At 40.5% G+C, this 26,661-nt stretch overlaps 1 protein-coding gene and 1 long non-coding RNA gene across 2 annotated transcripts in view; one reads left to right on the plus strand and one right to left on the minus strand.

The window, feature by feature from the left end:
- The window catches only part of pappa2 (pappalysin 2), a 96,295-nt gene that overhangs the window by 1,748 nt on the left and 67,886 nt on the right, over positions 1–26,661 (minus strand). The window contains exons 21-26 of the mRNA XM_026150132.2: positions 25,281–25,494; positions 23,685–23,853; positions 21,666–21,798; positions 21,388–21,509; positions 14,339–14,410; positions 3,332–3,430 (exon numbers count right to left, since the gene is read on the minus strand). Coding sequence (XP_026005917.2) covers positions 3,332–3,430; positions 14,339–14,410; positions 21,388–21,509; positions 21,666–21,798; positions 23,685–23,853; positions 25,281–25,494 — 809 coding nt within the window. The remainder of the gene's footprint in view (positions 1–3,331; positions 3,431–14,338; positions 14,411–21,387; positions 21,510–21,665; positions 21,799–23,684; positions 23,854–25,280; positions 25,495–26,661) is intronic.
- On the plus strand, positions 98–26,483 carry LOC145422028 (uncharacterized). Its single transcript, XR_013903404.1, has 3 exons — positions 98–347; positions 3,698–3,863; positions 26,353–26,483. It is a non-coding gene; the product is annotated as an uncharacterized LOC145422028 (long non-coding RNA).

Below are 26,661 nucleotides of genomic sequence, written 5' to 3' on the forward strand. Positions count from 1 at the left end.
CCAACAGCCCCCCTGAGGCCGATAAAGCGCATGTCAAATGGTTCAACGTGGCCTTTGAACGGCAAGAAAAACCTTGAGGGTCGGGGGGGATGGGAAAGGAGGGCAGAACGCACCGCCATGGAGGTGAACGGATGAACACATGTTAAGAATCAACAACCAGAGGCTGCCAGCTCTTGTCTAGGAAGCGAGCCATCACCACAGGTTGCAAAATAAACTCTGGTGCCCCGTGAAGCAGTCTGTTGCAAGAAATGTAAACATTCGCTCTCAGAGAGGAGTGAGAGGAAGACGGAGCGAAAGAAGGCAGGGGAGAGAAAAGTGTAGAAGACAGAGGGAGAAAATGAGCAAAGGTAAGAAGGAGAGTTGTAGGTAGCAGTTTGTCAGCCTTCACTGCTGACTGCACCTATTTCTGGACCCTGACGGCAGGGTGATACTTTCGCTGAGGGCTCTCAAAGCGCTGCACAAGAGCAAGCTTCACTTCAAATGCCAGCACTCGCATTTAAGCCGGGCTGGCACGACCATTAAATGTTTCCCTAACAGCTTCATCTTGACAGAAAGAAAGCCTAACAAGCTCTGGATGGAGAGAACGAGCCTGTTGTTGTTTTTTTACTTCATCCACACAAACAAAAGCCAAGTCTGTGTTTGAGAGATGCCTCCTGCTGTTTGCCGAAACCTATTCGCGAACAAAACCCGCGTGACGAAAACGTTTCGTGTAGCAGCCCCACAGCCCTTTCTGGTTTGGCCACTTGTTGGACAAAAACAGACACTCCTGTTAAATTAACGGAAGCGTGAGTGTTTCGACAGATGATGTGGCAGCTCACATCGTAACTTTTCCCTTTTGCCCAATCATTCAGTCTTACCTGATTCAAATCTCGAGTATTCCAGCTCCTTGAAAAGGAGTCAGCTGGCCCCACTAGGGCTGTGCGTTATGACCAAAATCTCATGTCCCGATATTAAGACATCTATCGTCCCGATAACGATATAAATCACAAAAATGTAACATTTTCTGTAAACTCTGTGAATCTCGGGCAGCTCGACCTGAAGTGTTTCCAGCTGTGCGTCATGTAGCTGGAGTCGAGTGTTGTAACCGATGCATGAAACTATACATTTTTAGACATAAGTTGTAAAGGCCGCCGTTTTCTTTGTGAGTATTTATTACACGGCGTGCTGCGGGGAAAAGCCTGTTCTAACGTTTGAGTCTAAGGTTTATTTTTTAGCACCTGGCGGCTCGTTTTTACTTCTCATCCGTAAACATTCTGCATCTTTCACGTGATTCAGTTTATTTTGAAAAGTCTCAACAGGATCTTGAGCTTTATTGTGAAAGGTTTATGTGGAACAAGCGGACACGCCGTGGTTTTACCGTCGTTGTTGCTAACGACAACGCATAAAAACAAAGGCTTGTCCGTCCTTAGTGTGGTTATATACTATATAAGATATAGTATAAGAGAAGTATAAGATAAATATAAGAGAAAGAGAGAACTTTAGGAAATGAATATAGCCACTACAGTGACCATCAGAACGATGAAACAATATTGCCGTAAACAGTTTATTTTGCGACACCACGAAATAAACGATAGCGTAAAATGAAACGACAGACGTTTTTATATCCGATAGATATCGTTATATCGAACAGCCCTAGGCCCCACGGGATAAAACCAAACAACATCACATATGACTATTGACTCAAAGTATATCAAGTATTTCAGATATGCACAGTGGCCACAGCTGCAGAACAATCGAAACATTATCAACATTATCTGTTTATGTTGAATGATTAATAATACTGAAATGTCATGAACGTCCAGGCTTTTTGTGTGTGGCGGCAGTGAAAATAAGCAATGTGGGTCACGCTGTGTTAAAAACCTGTAATTGCCTACACCTGCATACATCGAGCCCCATAGAAACAGAGAGTTCTGGAAAAAGGCTGAGCCTTCATTACCCCCCCTCTTGCTCCATCACCCTGCTGGAGCCGCGGCAGTCAGGATGCACACTCTCATGGCTGTTTAGTTCACTTCCTTGAAACGACCCCCGCTTGCTGAGTTGCTGTTTTACAGTGGCCGAGGAAACCGCAGACCGTCAGACACCTCGCTGCTCCCACACTTATACCCTCCACCTCTCCCTTTCCCTGTAAAAGAGCAGTTAGTGGCAGTCTGGCAGCTCATTTATTATGACGGCAGCTGCAGACTCGCTGAACTCCTCCATTTAAGAAGGAGCTGCCAGTGAGTCATGGCGTGCTGCGGACATAAAGGAGACAGCGGAGGTTCAGCCAACTGTAGGCCATATGAATTAACAGGCAGGGCCCCCTCAAAGAGTGTCAGGAATATGTGGCTTTACAGTAGCCAAACAGAGTATATTTGACGGTGGTGGGAGAGCTGGGGAGTAAGTGACTTCCTAAATGTCAACAGGGGAGAGAAGTTCTCATGAAAGCACAGAAAAATAAGGGGAAAAAGATGTGTTTATGTGGCCTGGTTTCCACCACAGGCTGACCTGGGCTAACTCATTATTATTCATACCATTCCTCTTAGCCACTTAATATATACAGCAATCATTTAGCGCAATTAGTGTAACGCGATACGTTTGCATCTCGTAACGAGCATGAGCGAGCTGTCACCAGGGCAAGTATGTTAGGATGAATAAACAAAGACGGCCAGCGTGTTCCTCAAATAGAGGGACGTGCAGGGGATCCTTTGCAAGCCCAACAGAAAATTCCATTTTAAAATGCCATCTATGTTACACGCCTGCATCACACATTAAAATTGAAACCAGAGACGTTTACATTCAGAGCTTATTTTGGAACACAGCTTAAATAATACGGTGAAATTTGCGCTTCATGCCCAAGTCTGTGCCGACGTCCATCGCTTCATGTCGAAGGTGTGAAAACAGCGTAGCAGCGTGATGAAAACCTGCTTATTTACAATTTGACTGGAAAAGCTTGTGCCGCTAGTCTCCTCCGTTGTTTAAAATACAGATGAGGGAGACTAAATAGGCGCAGTCGTTAACAGGAGCAAGGGGAAAGTAGCAGGGATCTGTGCTTGTTTGCTTAGCAGAAGTCTCCTGCACAGTGCTCGTGCCAAAAGACACAGATTTCTACTACTGCAAACAGGAAGAATCTGCCTTCAGCTTCTAAGCTCCATCTTCATTGAAAATGAGGAAGCCAAATAACACTTTTTTTTACAGTAGATTGAAGGTTCTGTTTATTAAAAATGACCCAACAAATAATAATAATAATGATAACAATAATAAATAGCATAAACAAATTAAACCTGATTGTATCAAAGCAACTGAAATTGATGTGTGTCTCCTTGTGTGGCTCTGGAAAAGTGTGTTTGTGTACCTTCCTGGTGGAGAGTGTAGATGGGCAGCAGTCTCCTCCATCATACTGGCAGTAGGCCCTGTTGTTTATGGTGTCACACCAGCCGTCCCCTCCAAAAGGCTAGACACAAGTTACAAACAAGAAACACTGTTATGGTTGGAGAAATAATCCTTCCCCAAATATGAATTTTACCTTGCACAACATGAAACACCGGGAATGCCAAAAAAAATGACTCAGCATCTTCCCAGAAAACAGAATTTTACTTAGTGGCACACACTGCCACACAATTAAGTTGTTTGGGACATATTTCCATGAAACAAAATATCAAGGAATCAAAATAAACACTTGTGCTGAATAATCAGAGGCCAATTCAACTTGTATATTCAGGCATACCAGGAAATCCATCTTGTGGTCACTGGCAGCTCTGGCAAAGCTCACGAAACCGGGTAACTAATGAAAGAGGATGATTGCTGTCTACTGACCGAGATAGGTCTGGGTGTTCAGCTCAGTGGACAAGTGGGCATGTGACTGTACCAGCAAAGCACTTCCCAAGGTAGGTTAAATAAACCACAGTCACACAAAACATAAAGAAATCTCAATCACAGTTAAAGATGGCTTCTTACGTCAAAGATGATTACATCTGTGGTTACTGAATACAACAGCTAAAGTTCTGTTGATTTAACAGATGCATGACTTCTTGGCTTTGCTGCTATGGAATATGCCATGTGCAAACATTATTAGCTAGCTTAGGTAGGTGACTTTTAGCTGGGCCTTGAGTAAGCAGTCAGCTGGACGCAGGTTAGAATGGTCTGCCTGCATATCTGAATAACAGAAAATCAAAATTAGACTGAACATAGTGTTGGTGGTGGCGTCCAACAATTAAGGTTCAGGCGTGCCATGAGACTTTGTTACAACCATATATATAATGATGAATTGCTCTTTTACCGTCTCAATACTTTGTAGGCACTCAATTCCACTAAAAATAACCCAGAGTTTCTGTCAAACAGAACCTCAGTCCATTCTAACAGTTGGGAATGGTGGGAATTATGAGAGCGTATACAACAAAGTCTCTGATTAACAGCAAGGATATGTCTGTGAAGGTTCTCAGTCATCCAGGTCATCGTAGTCTAAAGAGCTTGGAAAGAAAAACGTCTGGATATCTTTAGGTTGCTTGAAGATGTTTCACCTCTCATCCGAGAAGCTTCTTCAGTTCTGAGGTCAAATGGTGGGGAGTCCCAGATTTAAGTCCTAGGGAGTGTCCCTCAAAAGGGTCATGAACCCCCTGTTGATCCTCTGCCTAATCACACGAGTCAAGATGCGAAAACGGACGTAGGTCACAATCGGCCAAGGTTTCGGGTAAACCCGCTGTAAAACCTAGCCCCACCCTATCATGTGATTTCCTTGGCTGAGTTTGTCTTTCTACCTCCTCTTTGACTCCCACCACCCTCTGGAACACAAACTTGGAGTAATCAAGACCTTACAACACCGGGTAGAAAATGTTCCCTCTAAGCCTGAATGAAGGGAAAAAGAGGGAACACACACATGCAAAGGAGGCTCTTAAAACATGTGGATATCCTAATTGGGCGTTCTTAAAGTCAGCAAAGATGCACAGAAAAGAAGACCAGACACCAGCGAGGGAGGATAAGAAGGACAGACGCAACAACATTGTCATCTCCTATGTAGCCGGTGTATCAGAAAAACTCAGGAGAGTTTTCTCCAAGCATGACATCCCAGTGTATTTCAGACCCAGCAACACGCTCAGACAGAAACTGGTTCACCCGAAAGACAAAACGCCAAAACACAAACTTAACAATGTGGTGTTTGCTGTACAGTGCAGCGAGGAATGCCCAGACCTCTACATTGGAGAGACCAAACAGCCACTTCACAAGCGCATGGCACAACATAGAAGAGCCACCTCCACAGGACAAGACTCAGCAGTCCATCTGCATCTTAAGGATAAAGGTCACTCTTTCGAGGATGTTCACATTTTGGACAGAGAGGACAGATGGTTTGAAAGAAGAGAGAAAGAAGCATCTATGTCCCTGACACCGTAACACCCACTCACACCCTGGGCCATCTGACCTCAGGAAATCACATGATAGGGTGGGGCTAGGTTTCACAGCGGGTTCACCCAAAAACCTGGGCTAATTGTGACCTACACCCGTTTTCACACATTGACTTTTGGGGGACACTCCCCCAGGACTTAAATGTAGGATTCTCCACCATGTGACCTTAGAACTGAAGAAGCTTCTCAGATGAGAGGTGAAACGTCTTCAAGCATCTTAAAGAAGTCCAGATGCTTTTCTTTCCAAGCTCTTTAGAACAGCAAGGATACAATAACACATAAACCAAACCACTAACTAGAAGTACAACCCACTGGCTCAAGAAATGGGAGCTGTAGAGAGTACAGCAAAGCAACCTTTTCTAAAAGCATAACCTGGACAGGGGGTGGAGCTGAAGATGCTAAAAAGAGATCTGAACCAAAGGGAACAAGAAAATTGGATTTTGCGAAAGCATATGGAAAGGGTATGGATGCATGTTAGAGGGCACTGTAAAGCAAAAGAAATCTCACACGGCATAATCAAATGCTGCAATGCTACAAGCTGGTTGGTAAATGTCTTTGCCTCTTACAATACAATAAAACAAACTAATGAGATTGTCACAGGCTGTTTCACACAGACGGGAAAACGGTTGTGTTGAAATTTTGTCTCACTCCTAGGAGTGTTTACAGTGCACAATAACTGTAAAACCACTATAGTAAGGCATGCTAAGCTGTGAGTTTGTCAGAGATTTTATAAAGTGACAAAAAAAGCGGTGCCCTCTGTGATCTTCTGTCACCTCTTTGTCCTGTGAAAATTATTGAATAGCATATTAATATTGTATTAAAGCAGTCTGCCCTTGATCTACCACTCTGGCTTCAACATTTATCCGATGCCTGAAAAGCCTTCCTTTTAAAGTTGCAGACTTCAAAAATAAGCTTGTTCTTCAGGCAGAACGCAATAACATCATTTGGGCGTTAGCCTGGCCTTCCCAAATATGAGTGCAGTCATCTTCAGTTATCTCCAGGCTCCCATTTCTGTTTTCCATGGATGGTGACTTCAAGCCCTTGTTGTTAGATGTGGTTTCTGTTTCATTAGAGTGCAACCTTTTGCATATCTTTGTAGAAACCCTGGCGCTACCTTGGTCCATTGGCATAATTTCTCAAGATGACCATTTTTGCATTGATTACTACAAATAAACTCTTATATAAACTAGAGATGGACCGATCCGATATTACGTATCGGTATCGGTCCGATACTGACCTAAATTACTGGATCGGATATCGGAGAAAAATAAAAAATGTAATCCGATCCATTAAATATCACGAAAGCACCTCAGAACGTTAGCACGTTGGAGCAGTATGCATCACGTGATAGAGCAGCTGTGGCATGCGGGACCTGTCGGTGGTCTGGATAGCATGTGGAGCTTCGCTAGCAACCTGGCATTTCATCTCCGACAAAGTTATCCCCGAGAGAAGTAAAGCAAGTGTGTAAGTCCATCTCTGAATGTTTGTAAAGCTTAACAAGCGACTGCCTCTCGTGCTCCGGCTGCTACTTCAATCGTGAAACTGCTTAAATGATCAGCTGATCGGCTTTTCTGTCGCGAGTCTGTCTCTCGTTTGTTTTTGGTCCACTTTGCGCCAGAAAGAGCAAACCAGCGGCTGAACAACAGCAGCACGTTTAAGCTTGATCAGCTGTTGTTAGAATTTATTTAATATTACTTTCTACACCAGGATCTTTTTCTACGTAGCTGACGGCTGGTAACTGTGCAGGGGCGGATCTAGCAAAGTTTAGCCAGGGGGGCCGATAGGGCATTAACAGGGAAAAGGGGGCACAAAGACATACCTTTCTTTCTTATTCTCATTTAAAATGTCTAGCTTTTAATAAATAATTATCTGACACCCAAAGTTTTAATTTGATGTAAAATGAATAGAAGTCAATTACTGTATATAGTGACTATTAAGTCTAATATATATACCCTAGTAAGCTATAGTACTTTTTCCTTTGGGAAGGTACCATCTGTGCAGTCTGCAATTTTGTTGAAGAAAGATGTTGATGTTGAATCTATTTAATATTTCTTGAAAAATAATTGATTTCTGTGCATTTTTTTTCACACTGCATCAAATTAAGGTTGATTACGTCGATTAAGCATCATGAGGTGGAGCGTGAGGGGTGGTTCCCTATTTTTTATTTATTTATTTTTGTTGTTGCTGGGAGTTGGAACCCTATTAGTTAGGTTGCTTAATATTTACGCTAAGTACTCTTTAAAATACCAGAATAGGGAGGATGGTGTAGGTCTAAGTTTATTAGATTGATCAGTATTGCTGAACTATGAAATATTTTTTTTGTATACAGGTATAACAGAATAGCTTTAGTGTAGTTGTTGTTTTAAACTTGAGTATGAACTTGCAGACTTGCAAAATGCAGCAAGATATTTTAAAAAACAGTTTTGTTGATTAAAAAACACTATATCGGATTCATATCGGTATCGGCAGATATCCAAATTTATGATATCGGTATCGGTATCGGACATAAAAAAAGTGGTATCGTGCCATCTCTAATATAAACTCACCTTGCATTAATTGTTATTTTGCTAAACAGCAAACCTTGCACTGGCAAGTCGTAGCAATTAAATAATTGTAACTATATGGAAGGGAAAGCTTTAAGTGATTTTGATGCGGTCCTAAAGTTACACTACAGTAATATAGCCTTAGAGTACATAAGGTGTGAATGCGGCAGAGATGAGTAAAGTGTTATATCCAGTTTACAGTCCTGCTGAATCACTGTGATGAAGTAAAAATGATGACTACAAAGATTCTTCAAAGCAATTTAGCAATCTAGGTTTGGTTTGACATTGTTGACCTAGGATAAATAAAGTAGATGGACATAATTTGATGACTGATATGCTTTAAGTTACTTAGAATACCTTTAGTGTAAACAGTTTTTTGCAATGCCTTGGCCAGTGTGGGAGTCCTGCTGGAGAAACTTTGGAGTGGCACGCAATTTTCTGGAATGAAAGTTACACAGAATCTTAAACGCGATGATGAAAGTCTTTTTAATGTTTTCCACTGAACCTTAAGGGCTTGAAGGGCCTGACGTGCCAACAATATGAAAATAAGTGCTGAGTGCCAAAGATAGTTTTGGTTTCCTCTGATGAGCTGATGGAGATATTTCAAAGACTAACAGTAGACTTTTACCTAACCTGCGCAGGGGGAGAGAGCAGCTGCTGAGAAGATTTCTGGATATTTCTCTTCACTTCAAAGAACTCCCTACTTGACAAATCCCCTTGCCTTTTCTGACTAAATGGCCACGGACAAAAATAAATCTATTTAATTGTTCTGTCTCTAAGTAAATACTTTACCAGTAATTGCACCAGATGTTTCACTACAATCACAGCTTGTATGTAAATCTCTGAATAACCTTCATGACAAAAAGTTGCTTAGCCTAATGGCAAGTTTAATTTGAAATTTCCAGCTCTGACCTTTATTCTGGATTTTGTCAGCGTTCCCATGCTTGTCCTTCCTTGCTGAAAACTGTTTAAATAAGCAGACCCCACACTTTGCCCAGATGAGGTTAATTTGGAGGCCAGGGCTCATGCTGAGGTTAATTAGTATTTACATTCCCTTCCAGGCAGAAAATATCTTGTGATCACAAGAAACACACAGACCCAGGAATAATATTAAAACAGCAAGAACTGGCTATCCACTTCAGTCCCGTACGGGTAATTAAAAGGTCAGCTGGTTTGTGTATTATCTTTAACTCCACTCCAATCAGTGTAAAAGAAACAGGCATAAAAAGCAGAAGCAGCCAATCCCAAACCTCACTTACACGAATATTCTGAGTAGTCATCCACACCTGACAAGCTCTTCACCCAAGTTTATATAACACAGGTATGAATTCTAGAAAACCCTCTGCTGTCAAGCAGCAGTATATTATATGATTGGGTTTTTTTTATTTCCTACCAGGAATTTATATCATTCTTTACATGGCCTGACCCCAGTCACTGCACATCCTTCTGAAAACTGTTTCCCCCTTTCTCTTCTCCATATGACTCACTAACAGAGAAGAAAAGATTTCTTCTGCCAGGTAGGACAGTTCAGGGAGTTTTACTCTTTGTTTGATGCTTCTTTGGTCTTTGTTTTAAAGGTATGTATATTTGGGAGGTGGCTGTTTTTCTGATGTTAAGATTGTAAAATTCTTTTATACAGCTTTGCTTTAAAAAAAGAGCGTAAAAGCAAAGTTATTGATTTATTGGTCAATCTATGTCCCTACACTCACCTATGGTCACAAGCTCTGGGTAGTGGCCAAAGAATGAAATTAGCTTCGTGAGCTGTCTTTTAGAGACAGGATGAGGAGCTTGGTCATTTTGGATGCTGCTGCTCCTCCACATTGACAGGAATCAGTTCAAACATCTGATTAGATTGCCTTCTAGACATCGCCTAGGGGACGTATTTCGGGCATGTCCTAACGGGAGGAGAACCCAGGGCAGACTCAGGAGTCACGGGCGAGATTATACTATTAGCTGGCCTGGGAAGGACTCGGTGCCCAGCTGGATCAGGGAAGTCTGAGTTTCTCCGCTTAGACTCCTGCCCCCATGACCCAAACCTGAGTAAGTGGCAGACAATGGATGGATGGATAATTCTATGTAGTGCAACAGGTATTTGATATGTTCATTTAAAAAAAGTATTTTGAGCAGAACGTAGATTATTCTGAAAGATAAGTTTACATGCAGTCCATTTATAATCACATCATTACCACATGTTTAGCTATTACCTGGCAACTGTAAAGAAGCCTGTATATTCCACTGTCACACTTATAGTATAGCTTGCATCTTGCACAGATCATAACACTCATTCACAGGAGGTCTGTCTGTTTATGCAGAACTATTGTTAAATGACAAAAACACAGATATACCTAATCCATGTTTTGCTTAATCATTTAATCCTTCATTAGCTGTACCTTACTACTGATTTTAAAGATACTGTACAGCATTTTATGATGAGATGAAGGGGAGCACTGTGACCCTCTACCAAATGTTTTCAGCAGATGGATTCTATCCTCCGTGCCTAAATGCCTTATATGAAGTCATGCATAAGTCAATGCATTTCTCTGGCTGCACACTCTTACTACAGTCTTTGTTCTTATGATCTCGGTGAAGACATGTCTTTTTCTGTGATGTAATCCTTTTATGGGACTGAAAGGTAGATAAAACATTACATATAACAGTTTTGGTATGGTAGTTGCACGGGATGTCTATGTTGGTTTTAAGAAAGAGTGGAAACAGAGGCAAGGTGCAAAGAGGGTGCAATGGCATCTGGATGAGAGCATAGAGCATATGCAGCACATGTGGTCTGGTATAATTTACAGTGTTGTCATGGAGGAGTGGGCTATAAGCAACTGTTTTGCCTAGCAACATTCACGGGAAGGTGGAAGGGGAAAATGAAGTGCTGGCAGGTGGGAAGAATATTTTAATACCATGAGACATCAACAGTTTATGTGTTCCATCAGTAGTTCCAGCCTTTTCTGAACCAAGAAGGCGAATGCCAAATAAAAACTCTCTGGTTTTATGAATTTAGGTGATTTACTGTCATTGCTACAGTATTTGTGAACTGAAATGCATGCTAAATTGCACATTAAACCACTTTTCAATTAGAATACAAACTACAGGTCACAAGTCTTTCTATAGTTATGCTACAGTGGCCTTAGACACATGGCATCACCTAATCAACTGTGTTGATTATGTCAGAACAAATAAACTACTACTAAATACTAACCAGTTTGAAAGGTACACTGTTCCAAAAAATAGTAATGTCAAAGTATCTTACTGTATATTTTACAGCTTTGTACTGTCTTTCTAGAATATCATGAAATTTACATAAGTAGACGGTGATTTTACATGTCAAAGGTAAAATAACATAACATCACTGTAAATATAGTAAAACACAATTTACTTGTTTTTAAATATATTTTTTGTACACATGCATATTTTGATTGTAAAAATACATCCAGAAATGTATCATCATTTCACAAATATTTCTCTGTTATGTGAGAGAATAATCTGTTAAATTAAAATGTAATACTATGGAAAAATATATAAAATGATCAAAAATTAATGAGAATAATCAATAATTAAAGGAGTATTTGAATTATAATTGTGCTGAAAATGTCATGTCATCTAGGTCTGATTCAATAATTCAGAGGTAACATGTGAAAATATAATTAATAGGAATAAAAACAAAAAAAAACCATATAAAACATTGCACGGCCACGCTGTGCTAATTATATATTTAAAAAAAATAAATGTAGAGGTAGGAATTGCAATTAATATAAATCTCAAAGTATTCCCAACATTCCTGAACAGAAATAGGCCTCTGCACCTGGGGTGAGGGTGTGGCCATGAAAACAATGTGACATGCCATTGGATGTTGGGACACATGACGCTAAGCATCGGCCAATGAATGTGAACTAACAACCACAAGCTCGCAGGTATGGCTGCACTGTAGGAAAACCTCCTAATATGAAAGTATTTTACTGCATTTTACAGTTTTGTTCTGTTCTTCTAGAATATCATTAAAGTTACGTAAATAGACTGATTTCACATTTCAAATGTAAATTAACGTTAAATCACTGTAATGTAATAAAACATAATTTTCATGATTATTAAATGTATCTGTCTGTACATATGCATATTTAGATTGTTAAAATACATTCAGAAATGTATCATGATTTCACAAATATCTGTCCGTTATTTGAAAGATTGAACTGTTGAATTCAAATGTAATGCTATAGAAAAGTATATAACATGAGTCCTATAAGCTTGTGTTACATCACATAAGTATTATTATCATTGCAATTTAGGGCAATCGTGGCTCAAGAGTTGGCAGTTCGCCTTGTGATCAGAAGGTTGCCGGTTCGAACCCCGGCTCGGACACTCTCGGTATTGTGTCCGTGGTCAAGACTCTCCGCCTACTGGTGATGACCAGAGGGTCATATGGCAGCCTCGCCTCTGTCAGTCTGTCCCAGGGCATGCAATCCATTATTATTTAAACCAACTGTTAACTGTATATTTATGTATTATGATTCATATTGCCACATTCATTGACCTTGTTTATAGGTAATTTCATTGTTTGATCACGTTAAAATGTTCCTAATTTAATGTCTAAAAGCGCTTGGAAAAGGCATTTTTCCATAGCATTACATTTGAATTTAACAGTTCAATCTTTTAAATAATGGACAAATATTTGTGAAATCATGATACATTTGTGAATGTATTTTAACAATCTATATATGCATATGTACAGACAGATACATTTAAAAAACAAGAAAATTATGTTTTATTACATTTACAGTGATTTTACCTTAATTTACATTTGAAATGTAAAATCAGTCTATTTATGTAAATTTAATGATATTTTAGAAGAACAGTACAAAACTGTAAAATACACAGTAAAATACTTTTATATTACAGTTTTTTTTACAGTGTAGCTTAAATGAACTACCACATGTAAATTTTACTTTTTGTTGACTTGGACATTTACAGATCCAGAAAAGTTCCGGTTTTATTGATTTGTCACATTAATGTCAAAGCAGTCGCATTAGTAGCAGCCTCTTGAAATTAAAGACAAAATCGATGCAACAAGTAAAAGAAAATGCTCCGTAATTAACATATTAAAAACCAAATGAAAAAACGGGAATAATCAAAAGGAAGAAGAATGTTACTTTAGGGAATATTTAAAATGGTTTCTGAGTGGTGTAGTTTGGAGACGTGTAAATCTCTGTATTTTTACCGAGGGCATAACATCATGGGGACTATATTTGTGTTGCTGATTCCGTTTCAGTTTGACACGATTACAATCCTTGTTATTAATCTCTGTCTCTCGTTCACAGCATGTCTTTATCCTGTCTTCCTTCTCTCACCCCAACCAGTCGCAGCAGATGGCCCCGCCCCTCCCTGAGCCTGGTTCTGCCGGAGGTTTCTTCCTGTTAAAAGGGAGTTTTTCCTTCCCACTGTCACCAAAGTGCTTGCTCATAGGGGGTCATATGAATGTTGGGTTTTTCTCTGTATGTTTTATTGTAGGGTCTACCTTACAATATAAAGCGCCCTGAGGCAACTGTTGTTGTGATTTGGCGCTGTATAAATGAAACTGAATTGAATTTAATTGAACTATTTGTGCACGATGCTTAGCCTTTTTATTGTATTGAATTCCTAGCCACCAGCATATGACAAAGCCCGCTAAATAATGTACAGTGAAATATTAAAGGTACCCAATTAAAGAATTCTAACTAATGTTTTGCAAATATACGTAGATTTACTGGAAAATTGTCTTTGTTTTAAAATCTTTGTTGTAGACTGCTTTTAAACTAAGCTTTGAGTCTGCCTAAATAATGACTCTAAATCTAGCATAAGCCAGTGATTAATTTATTTTCCTTTTTCAGATAATCCATTAGGCTTGGCAGGCAATCCACCATTTGGCAATGCCAGGACCCCTTGGAAAAATAAGCTTCTTTGGCCAGATTTGAAAGGGATTCTTGTAAAGTGTGAGAACATCAGTTTCTGCCTGTGATTTGTCATCATGAAAATGAAGCACATCACACACTGGCTCTAGTATCTTGAGTAGTGATGACAACAGGGATACGGCATGTTTTGCTTCATGTTTTGTATTACTGGAAAGCTCCGTCTGAGACAGTAAATTTAATGTGGTTATGCCCAAAAATGTGCAGTTGTTTTTAGGATTTATTAGCCCATATCTCAGCACTAACAGAGTGCTGAGATATGGGCAAAACCAAATGAGATCCTTCTGATATTTACACTTTCGTAGCATGTGAAAGCACATTTGAGACGCACTATGTTCAGATAGAATTTCACTGATACTTTACCAAAGACAAGTGTGTGTAATAGAATTACGCACAGTAGATTGGGGGAAAAAGAAAAGAGTTACTTCAAATGTCCAAGTTTAATTCAGAACTGCCTGGCTGCTTCTAAGCTTACCTCACAGGACTGGATGCAATGAATGTGTTGAGGGTCAGGGTACCACTTCATCATTCCTGTGCAGACTATGCTCTGGGAAACAAAGCACACAACAACATTAGTGAAGCAATGCAGCCACAGGAAATGGATCGCTGCAGTCTTTGCCATAGAAAATAATACTACACTTAGACACAAAAACATTTTTATAGCAATTTTTTTGAGTTTCAGTTGACCTCCAAAGGAAGGGTGTCACTGAGTGTCTGATACACATTTTGAATATGAAAACCACTTTGTTGTCTGTTGAGAAGTGCGACTTCTATGACTGAATTTGATGGATCTTGTGGAATGACTATGTAACGGTGATTTTTTGAGACTACTACTATTCAGCGGCATTCCATCAGGGCAAGCAGGGCAGGCAATACTTGACTAGTAAAGCCCTAAATTGGACATCAATTTAACCGGACCCAAGTTAGAGTGTCTCTCTGCTTTTACCTCAAATACAACACTGTCACAATGCTACTGGCATCTTTGCACCATCCTTTACATTACTGCTATCTTGTAGCTGTAGGTGGTTACTGTCTCTTAAGCACACTTAACTCTGCTTCTCTGTGACTCTATTGAAATTTATAGCATAACTGGTTTATTTAATATCAGTATCCATGCCCCGTTAACAATGCCTCATAAACTACAAGACCTTTTTTCTTGTTGTTTGTGGATGTGCATTTTAGATAAGCCTATGTAATATCATGGAAAGCTGAGGGGTGACTAGCATGCTAGACAAACTGCTGCTGGCTCTGCTTTCACTGTTCTGAGATCAGTTACTCTTCACATTGTCGGGAGTAAAAGTAAGCATCAGCAAGTAAAAAAGCACCATGTGATTAATAATTTTATCAGTTTTCTCTTACTAACCACCGAAGCCAATGTGTAATGTAGAGAAGCACATTAGCAAAGAAAGCCTTCATGATGGAGATCAGTGCCTGTCGTGCTCAGTTTAATAAAACTATCAAATTGAACTTGTGCAGAACCTCACCAGCACTGTCACGTTAATCCCATGGTTGACCAGCTGTTTCACTAATACACCACCTTTATTTTTCATTGATATTGTATTGGGCTTGGTAACATGACTGTTGTGTTATCAGCGTTATTATGTTGAGAACTGTCTCTCAGGTAAGACTCTTACACTGGAGCATAGAGCTTTACAGCATGTTCTGACATGAAGTCAGTCATCGTCTCTGCTTCCCTTTTCGTAAAAATGACCGCATGTCACTGCAACGATTAGATTATTATTGGATGCCGTCTAAAAAGTTGGGGTTAGATGAGAATTAATCCGTTTTAGAGTGACCAGTAGTTGGCTAAAGCATGATGAAAGGAATCCTACTCGTTAATATTATTTTAGTGTCTTGTGTGCAAAATTGTGCGTTTGACCTATGGATGACTTAAAGAAAGCACAAGAAAACAGCACAGTGTGTAAAACCTGGCCCCTGTGTGCTTACAATGAAATTCCATTCCTAATATTGTAGTCAGATTACAGTTACTGTCTTCGCAGGAAGTCAATTTTCCTCGCTTGCCTTGAACCGTATAAAAATGAATAAAACTACATCTTGCATTCATTCTGACTGGAAGCCATAGATATCCTATTGTTTTCACAGACATGTGCAGTACATTATGAATATTTGTTGTCTTTTTGAAGTATTTGTCATGCGAGAAAAATCATGTTTTTGTACAACTTAAGGAAATGCAAAAGTCAATATTTTGCGGTTAATTTTGGGTGAGGCTGTGGTCTTCTGCCATTTTTTGACCCAAAGAATTTACAAGGTGGTTAGTAGACAGCAGACTGACTAACTAACAAATATGGACAGAGAAAGTGGATCCTCCCCTGTGACTTTCTGTGCACCCTGACCCAGTAACGGAGACCTGATTCCGAAGTACTTGAGATAACACAATCCCTCAAAATCACAAGGCAGTGTCAGAGATATGGCGTAAGAAACCAGACCTCAATCCAACTATTTGACCTTGGCAAGGGCGGAAAAACTGGCTGGTGGGCTGACTGACCACCCAAAAGTAAGACGAAACTGGAGCACTGTTTGCAACAGCATTAACGTAGAAGCGACTCCTAAGATTGAGTAACATGACCCGCCTTTGAAGCAAAACAACCCTGTAACTCAGACCCATGAGCTGACATTCCAAGTTGTTTTTTTTCATGGCGACTTGTATACACTGTGTATACACTATGAGAAATGTGTGTAATTCCTAAAAGGCTTGACGTCAACTGGAACCTTTACTCTCACTATCTGCCTGCGATTTCCAGTAATCCAACAAGTCCTGAATGATAACGGACACAGTCGCATACACATGTAGTGAATTTTGCTGGGTGATTAGCTGATGCAGCTGGGAATAAAAATGTTTTCTAAAAAACTCCTAAAGATACTATCTTGCCAGTGATTCAATCAGATACCTGATATGAAACACATTAGCTCATTCTATGATGAATTTGGAAAATGTCAGCTGCAGTTTGACAGAGATTAATTTTTAGACACTCTCAGTTACTTACAGACCACTTGAAATGGTTTCTGTTGAAAATTAAACTGATATTTCTGTGTTTTCTTTACTAACTAAACACACTGCAACATATTACTTTTGAGCACATGTTATGGTCTCAATTTAGGACTTTAAATGAACACTTAAAGCCACCAAAAAGATCTCAAATCTAAAATTTCATGACTGAGGAGTTGAAACCTGAATGTAGAAAAAAAAAAGGGTAATTCCTCTTCAACTATTACTATTTAAAAATGCAAAAATGTGTACAAATGTATTGCTTATGATAGCTGCATAGCTTTTTAGCTACTGTTACTCTGTGTGGGGCCTCGTTGTAGCTGTGTGGGTTCTCTCTGGGTAATAGTTTCCACCCAAAATCCAAAGGCATTCATGTTGCTAGGTTAGGTTTACACCTAACCTAGCAACCCAAATATCACTCAGTGTTTGCTCTGGACTGACGATCTCCAGCGTGTACCACATTTGTTGTAAAATGACAGCTTGGATACTCACGCTGAACTGGACAAGTGGTTAAAAGAATGGTTGGATGAATAAACTCATATATATCGGCTTATAAATCACAGAACATGTATTTCTTTTTAATACTTTTAAGATTAGGCTTAAAACTTTCCTTTTGGCTAAAGTTGGGCTGGATCAGGTGACGCTGAATCCTCCCTTAGTTATGCTGGTGTAGGCTGTAGGATTCCCATGATGCATTGAGTGTTTCTTCTTCAGTCACCTTTCTCACTCACTATGTGTTAACAGACCTCTCTGCACTAAATCATACTTGTTATTAACCTCTGTCTCTCTTCCACAGCATGTCTTTATCCTGTCTTCCTCTCTCACCCCAACCCCCACTCGTGGCAGATGGCCCCGCCCCTCCCTGAGCCTGGTTCTGCCGGAGGTTTCTTCCTGTTAAAAGGGAGTTTTTCCTTCTCACTGTCGCCAAAGTGCTTGCTCATAGGGGGTCATGTGATTGTTGGGTTTTTCTCTGTATGTATTACTGTAAGGTCTACCTTACAATATAAAGCACCTTGAGGCGACTACTGTTGTGATTTGGCGCTGTGTAAATAAAACAGAATTGAACTGAATAGTTGTTTAAGAATATCATTTTCTCAACATACCCATCAGTCTCCTCCACTGATGGGTATGTTTTGCCCAGAGGTACTATTCAAATATTTCCTCTGAGTTATCAATTCTGTCACTAGTTAGCTAACATAAACGAATATAAGTCTATTAGCCGTAACTAACCAACCACACGATGTCATTTTCCTTACTGACAAAAGATGGTGTTAAACATGTTTTAAAAATGTTCAACTTTCAGCACTAACTTCTTAAATCGATAATATCAGTTATATCAGTTAGTTTTTGAGAGCAGGGCTCAATGGTGTATATCAGCCTTTATGTGTTTAGCATCTTGGGGTCCGTTCTTCGTACCTCGCTAAGTAAGTTAGCTGGATTTGATTGTTGACGATTTTGCCTGATCTTGGATCGTTCGGTTCCCCGAAGCTCCTCCGGGACTTGCTGTCATAGCAACAGATCCGTAAGCGTAAACCTGCTCGGGAGCAGGCTTACTTTATGTAAACAGGATTAGATCACGGCCACGCAGGTATGTCCGCTTCATGTATACGAAAGCAACAGCGATATTTTACCACTGTTTTACCATAAATAAATATTATCAATGTAACTAAAGATAATGCAGCACTTGATCCTTTTATTGATTCCATACAGATACATACAGGTCATATCCTAAAAAAAGGGAAATGTACTATTAATCATTCTATTTCATGTATTTGATTATTTCAGATGTAATTCATATTTCAGAGTAGTAATACGTATACGCGAGCCACCCATTGCAGAAGGTGCAAGATTGATAAGGAGAGTTCTCAGAATTCAGCGTATATTGCGGGATAGACAGGATCCTTTAGCTCAGCGCGACAGTGTGCTCATTGAGAGATATCGATATTCCCGTGAGGGTATTATTCACTTAACCAACTTGTTGACGAGGGGGTGCAGGACCACCACCTGTCTTTTTTTGCTCTGCCCTTTTCTTGGTTGCTGTTATGAACAAACAAACAGATTATTTCAGGGTCTCTGTCCAAGAGACTAAAAGCAATATAAGTGATAAATATTACCATTCTGTAGAATATTCTTATATTTCACTTTTACTTGTTCCCATGTTCTAGTGGGTCCTGTTGTGACTCTAATGTGAAAGGGGATATAATGTAATATAATATAATAAATTTACCCTACCGCCTACTGGTGTTGGCCAGAGGGGCCGATGGCGCGATATGGCAGCCTGGCTTCTGTCAGTCTGCCCCAGGGCAGCTGTGGCTACAACTGTAGCTGCCTCCACCAGTGTGTGAATGTGAGAGTGAATGAATAGTGGTATTGTAAAGCGCTTTGGGTGCCTTGAAAAGCGCTATATCAATCCACTCCATTATTATTGTTATTATTAAATTACTTATGAGTTTAATTTGTCAGCAACTTCCTGCCAGCCCTCTCTCCTTGCTTTTGCAGCCTTTGCAGTGTTCCCTTGCATTTTAATTAAACTCTGAAACTCCTGAAATCCCTCAATCAAGAGTTCTTGCTCTGCTGCCGAAAAATACTGAGCGCGCTCCTTCGACATTTTCGCCGACCAATCAAAGGGTTGCCGATCAATGTTTCTACTATCGATGCGTAGGCCCTGTTAAGCCACCCAGTGATCTCACATTACTTCATCCAGCTGTACTAATCGTCAACAACAGGTGTGTTCGGAGAACCGGAATGGCGAGCTCAAAGTTAGCGCGATGATTTGATCTTGGATGTAGTAAGCGAGGTACGAAGAACGGACCCCAGGCGTTCTTTGATTTCATGTTTTCTTTTGTTTTTTTGTTTTTGTATGTGCATTAACACTTACTTACATAAAAGTTCAAAATAAAGATTTGATTGATTGATTGATGATAATAGGGAAGACTATTGTCAAAAAAGCCGATCAAAAATTTGGGTTGCAAGAGTGTGATTTCAAGTACTTAGGTAGCAAAAGGTCAAGGTCAAGGTCAGATTTATTTATATAGCACATTTCCAATAGCCGATGCTGCACAAAGTGCTTAACAATAACAATAAAATTAAAAACTACAGTGTGATACAATAATAACAATAGAAACAATAAAATAGAAGAATTGAAACAATACTAACAAAAGACTCTCTGAGGAATCAGAGATATAATATTATCTCTGGACAAGTGAGAAAGAGAAGACATGCGACTTCTGATGCAAAATGTATGGCAGCAAGTGCTCAGCATTTTATTTTCCTTGGCTTCAAACCGTGAACAATCTTAGTTTTTGTGCTTATCATTAAAGGTGAATCAGTCTGGAGCAGTAGCTCAGTTTACTTCATGCTTTTGTTAAGTGCACCAGATGTTTGGACACATTATTCATCCTGATGGGTGTTTTTGTGTAAAAATCTCTGCACTGTTTGTCAACGTATCAGCTTTCACGCTGCTCTGGACTAGTCGCTTGGCAGCAAGTGAGCAAAACAACAGCAGTTTTGTAACACCTACCGTGCGCTTCCAAATGGTAGCAAAAACCACAATGTCTTTCTCAGTTGTGGTTATTTTTTACCAATCACAACATGTTATTTTTCACCACATCCAAGCTCATCACTTATCATAAAAACCTAACAGCTGCACCCAGTTATGCAAGTTGCGATCACAGTTCAACATTAATCAATGAACCTTGAAAGTATGAATATTATATATGCATCAAGCGTGAGTCAGGTAAACTGTATCTCAAACCAGCATTTAAGAAACAATAGCTACGCTGTAAAAACTACTGTTGTGACATTGAGACGGCAAGAGGGGTGTCACATTTACAAAGGACCTCCTGGCCTACACTGGGTGGTTATTGGCTGGCTGAGGGAGGGGTTGTCAGCTGATCCAGCTCACCTTGGCCTTCCAGGCTATAAAAGCTGGTTCAGAAGAACTACTAACTTCCACTTTACCTGGCATCAACCTTCCAGTAACAACAAATTTTCTTATTTGAGTAAACTTCTTGTGTGGACTCCCTCTTTGTCACATACCTTGAGCCAGTTTGTGACATTGTGCCAAAGTTTCTACTTTTTCTTGAGAAAATAAACACGTCTGAAATATGATGGAAAGGAACTATTTTAACCCAACATTGTGTGTGTTACCATATATTGTTTTGCTGATCTTGGAAAAACCAAAAAAATCTAGTCACACTAGTCAAGTTATGTAATCTGGGACGTCACTTGGGATCAAGTAGTTCTCTAAGAGGCAGTAGGTAAATCTACCATCCTAGAAATCTATGGTTTGGATCTGGGTTGCTTTGATTTGGAAAATGATGACATGCAAAGTAAAGTACAAACAACTTTTTTCAATTCAGCATTTCGTCATTCATCACAACATTTCAGCACGTAGAGGACAAGACCAGAAGATCTCCTGTTTAAGGATGTGGACACTCCATGTTTGGGTATGTGTTGAACTTTAATTAAAAAACATTCCCCCAGTATACCGATACTCTACTCCAAAGGTATCTCACCTGAACTTTTTTGGGAACCATCCAGTGTTTCAAAGACTTGACTGTAGTACCATTGGGCAGAACCACCGGGTCATGTAGGTCCAAGTCTACAGCCATAATGCATATTGGGTAGCATTCAGCACCTAAAAAAAAGTTAAAATGAGAAACACAATAATGTAGAAGTCTAAGAATTATAATAAAGTAGAAAAAATGTAGTGTCCATCCAGATAAGCCAAAAAGGATATATATGGTTTCATTTAGTTTCACAGAAAGAATGAAAATCTAAAGGTCACACTCACCAACAGCCATCCCATGGTCACAGCTGTACTCCACAGAGTTGAGATCTGGAGGAGCAGAACAAGATCCCTGGAGATTGGGACACATGACAAATTCTGCTGTCCATTCTCCATCCTTAGTGCAGCGAATTTCAATCTGGAAACAAATACAGGCATTAAAATCCACAATGGAAAGTCTACACTTGTCCCAGTTTGGGCATTTTTGCATGTATACACATGAATCTCACTATAGCAACAAAATACTTGGTGGAAATACAGGTTCATGGCTGTTTGTAGGAATTTGTAGAAGAAACAAAACTGTATGTGAAATCTGAATTTCAGTTATTCCACAGAGCTGAATCCTAGGAGCGATGTCACATGTAAGCGAAAATGATGTGAGTTTCACCAATCCAAATCAGGATGTTGTAGCGATCTAGTGGGCGATAGTGGCTCAAGAGTTGGCAGTTCGTCTTGTATTCGGTAGGTTGCCGGTTCGAGCCCCGGCTCAGACAGTCTCGGTCGTTGTGTCCTTGGGCAAGACACTTCACCCGTTGCCTACTGGTGGTGGTCAGAGGGCCCGGTGCCGCCAGTGTCCGGCAGCCTCGCCTCTGTCAGCGCGCCCCAGGGTGGCTGTGGCTACGACGTAGCTGCCATCACCAGTGTGTGAATGGGTGGATGACTGAACGTGTGCTTTGGGGTCCTTAGGGACTAAGTAAAGCACTATACAAGTACAGGCCATTTACCATAAAACAGCGGTCCCCAACCTTTTTTGCGTCACAACAATATTTTCACGGCCCTTTCAGGTGTCTCGGATAAATACAACAAAATAAAAGCAGTACCACTCCCCCCCAAAAAAGAAGATTTATTCATAACACACGGCAAAAGACACAGGGAAACAACCAATGATAAAAACCCTGAAAACCATGAATCTCACACCCAGGCCTCAACTCTCGCGGCCCGGTACCAAATGACTCACAGACCGGTACCGCTCCATGGCCCGGTGGTTGGGGACCGCTGATCTAAAAGATTTACCTTTAAAAAGATAAGAGTCAGTATTAAAATTTGATTTGCTGATTTATTTTGTAATTCACTTTGTGACCATTTTGACTCGTTTAATACGTAATGTTTATTTATTGCCTTTAAACTATTGTTAATAAATTGTTAATTGACAGTCAGTATTGTTAATTAATGCTGATCAGGTTTTTCCAAGTTAATATGTGAACTCTGTAAACCTTCTGTATCATTTGTGTTATATGGAAGTAGCAGAGGTCAATATTGCAAAAAACGTGAACCAACAGTATTATTAGATTTTAATGTTGGGGCAGTATCCGTTTTTCTCTGCAAGATATGAGTCTTCTTGTCTGCTGTGTTTTATATTTGTTATTTGCTGTCTTTCTCATTGTTTATGCCCGTGTAGATTACATGCACTTAATCCCGTCTTTTCTCTTAGTCATCACCGAAGTGGATCTTTTTTAATCTCCTGTGTGAATCTGCACCTTCCTATATGAAAAACTTTAATTGCTTTTTAGAATAATTATTTTGTGTTAAGTGTGTTTTCTATTTAAAAAAGCATTGTTTGTTCAGAGCATTCAGAGTTGGTTTGACCATGATGCTGTCCACAGTCTGGACTCCTGCTGGCAGGACACATTTTCAAACATTTACAATGACAGCCATTGTTGAGGTTTTGTCACACTTCACTTACCCTGCATAAGAGCTCCTGGGTGACCCCAAAATTATTCCTCTAGAAGTCTGGGGCAATACTAATGCATTAGCCATGAACACTGTCACAGTTACTGTACCATGTTAGGAGTCAGGCATTGTGTGATTTGTGAAACTGACTTGTACAGCATGACTTGGAGTAGAGGTGTTAGACCACTTTTTTCTTCGGCTTTTTGACAAAACATTTAACAACATGCAGCTTAGCGAACTCAACTGACACTCAGAATCACTCTCCTTGTGATCGATCTAAAAGCGTTTTGCTAGTCATGACTGTGTACAAGCACTTTGAGGTGTTAAATAAATTAACAGCTGTTGAAACCTTACATTTTTTGTTGTGTCCGAGCACTGAAGGGTGCAAACGGTGTCATAGTACAGGCCATTGGTGCAGGTGTACATGCCCTGGAATAGATCAGGTGGGGCTGGGCACGATATCGGCTCGCAGCCAGTTTCCTCCCACTGCCCTCCTTCCAGACACTCTATCTTGAAGTGCTTCCTAGAGACAACAGGTAATACACACATCTCTCAATGATCCGAATTATCACAAGACCTCATCCAGTTTAACACACACTGCTGTTTTGCGTGAAGCTATAAGGAAGGTTTACAAATGAGACATTGACCAGACAACTGAACACATTACATGGAAAAATGTTGGGATGTACTGAAGCACGTGTTGTAAGAAACGCTGAACACACAACAGTGTAAACAATATTTCCTGTGTGCTGCATGTTGGGTGTAAATGCAACAGTGTGTGTTATAATATTTATGTGGGTACATCTGTCAAAGGTAAAAGTAAAAAGCCTGTTTAAAGCTCTTTAATAGCGGCTGCCTTTTACTTTCACATGCTGAACTAATAAAGCATCAGGGGTTATTAAAATGTTCACTCATGTCGGAGGAAGCATAACTCATAAAGACACCCAGCTGCAAATGGAACTTCCAAATAAAAAGTTGTTCATTGGATTGCAAAGAAATTTGGGGTAAAATCCATCCATTCATCTACCCATCCATCCATTTTCTTGTACTGATCCAATCTAAATGTCATAGAGCGAGAGGCGGGGCACATCCTGGACAGGCTAACGGATCCCACTCAGATTCATATCTGTGGTAAATTTAGAATCACTAGCAAGCTTTCTATGATATCAAATAGCCTTTCTGTTTGGTATTTATTAATCTGCTTTCAAATACAAGACCATCCTGACCCCCCAACGCCGTCTGAAATGTGTGAAGAAAGCCGACTCCTGAAGGAGGACATAAACTTACGCCACAGGCTGCATCTCCTGTTAGGAGACCCTCATTTCATTATAAACATGGGATCTGTTTTCAGTAATGAGCAGTTACTTGGGGAATACAACTGGCAAAGGAATGACGAGGCCCAGTTAGCAGCAGTACATATTTTATTGGACCCTAATGTGAGTTTGCTCCCAAACTGAATATAGGTATGTGGATGATGGGCCAAAGAATACCTCTTAAAAGCTGTATACTCATTGATATTTAAAACTTTCCCCTTTGGGTTCTGGGTGTTCATGGGATGCATTGTTACAACAGTGATTAAGAAAAAAAATCTAAAGCAAAGATTCTAATTTTATGAACTAGTGCGTAATGGGAATCTTGTAAAGTAAAGGAAAAGAGAGAATTTCCTCCATTACGCATGGAGGCATGTGTAATTAAACACTGTATTTAATTTGGTTTGTCTATGCTGACTAGTGTCCCATTTGGATATAACAAGTAAACGCCTGAAATAAAAAGTTTTCCCATTGATAATTTAAGGAATCATTCAGAAGACGAAACGCCTGGAATTAGAATAAGAAGACATTTTTTTGTGCGTGTTTCAAGCTTTATGCTGCAATTAATACTTAAATAGTGAATGAACTTTGACTAATGCTACTCTGTTGACTGTACTGCCAGCATTTCTGCCCAACTTACCGTCGTATCTTCTTTTTGAGGCTCCCTAACACATAGAAGCCTGGGTTGCATTTGTAACGACAGACAGAGCCAACATCGTGCCCTGAAGCTAGACAGTCTGCTGTTAGCAGCTTGGCATCGGATATGCTTGGCACCTCTGGACATTCTATCTTGCAGTAGGCCTCTGGCAAAGACCACAGCCCGTCCTCCAAACACACCAATCTGTCACTGTCACCTAGGGAGGAGAGAGGGAGAGGAAGGCAGAGGGGAGGTGAAGGATTTTAAGATCTCCAGAGAATTTTAAAGTAGAGCCAAACAGCTAGGTTAGTTGTGTACTTAGCTTTGTTATGTTCATGTTTATTTGACTGCATGAATATAGCAGAACTTCTTATTTTAATTGAATGATAATAATGTTTAATGAAAATTAAGAAAAACCTTAAGGTTCAGAGATCACTGGTATTCTCGCTCTAATATTGTAGGCCTTTACACTATAATAAAAGCAGTTCCAAATGACTGTTGTATTGAATTTGTGCTCAATGTGTAGTTTGTGGCTCAGCTGCAGGAGAGGGGTGGGGCAGTGGCCCATCGGCCGGCAGCGGAATGGGCGCTGTTGCCACTGCTGTTGGGGGAGGCTCAAGCTTGCCACTGGCGTCTAGATGTAGCTTCGAAGATGTGCGTGGAGCCATCCTGGACCTACTTGTCCTCTCACTGGCAGCAATTTTGCGGCAGTGGAATGGGGGTGAAAGATCAGACCTTTGCGTTTGCTCCGCGGCTCCATGATGCCTTCAGCCGGGACCGTCACCAGAGGAGGCACAGTAGCTGGATCCGGTGGTCCAGGAGCAGTTTGTTGAGGGGTTTCCAGGGGAGACAGCACAGTGTGTCAGTTGCCATCGGCCCGCAAGCCTGCATGCAGCGGTCACACTAGCTGAAGACCACGTGGCAGCACAGCCAGAGGAGGCAGTGCAACCAGCAGTGGAGAGTCGCCTGGTTCCGGCCCCGAGGAGGTTCCCCACCTCTGCTATAGCTTTGGAAGCTGCGGGGCAGTCATCTTCCCGTCTACAGCCATGGGACGCTAACTCTGTCTCTCTTGCAGGTCTCTCCACATGTCCTGGCAGCTGTAGACGCTGCGCCCCACCCACCAGAAACCACAAGAACGCCGGGCCAGGAGTGCTGGAAGTGCAGGCAACCAGGATACATCAGCTGAGAGTACCCACCGATGGAGGTGGATCAGGTGTTCTATGTCACTGGCCCTCAAACACCCTCGATCTGACGCATCCCTTAATTCTCTGGACAGATTGGGCGGGGTTTAATAATCGGTTGGGGTAGTGTGTGGGGATGCGTTCACGACCTATGACGGCATGTTGTGTCTGTGTTACACTCAGATGTGGCGCTATTCAACGCT

The sequence above is a fragment of the Astatotilapia calliptera genome, chromosome 18 (assembly GCF_964374335.1).
Source record: "Astatotilapia calliptera chromosome 18, fAstCal68.1, whole genome shotgun sequence".
Lineage (NCBI taxonomy): Eukaryota > Metazoa > Chordata > Actinopteri > Cichliformes > Cichlidae > Astatotilapia > Astatotilapia calliptera.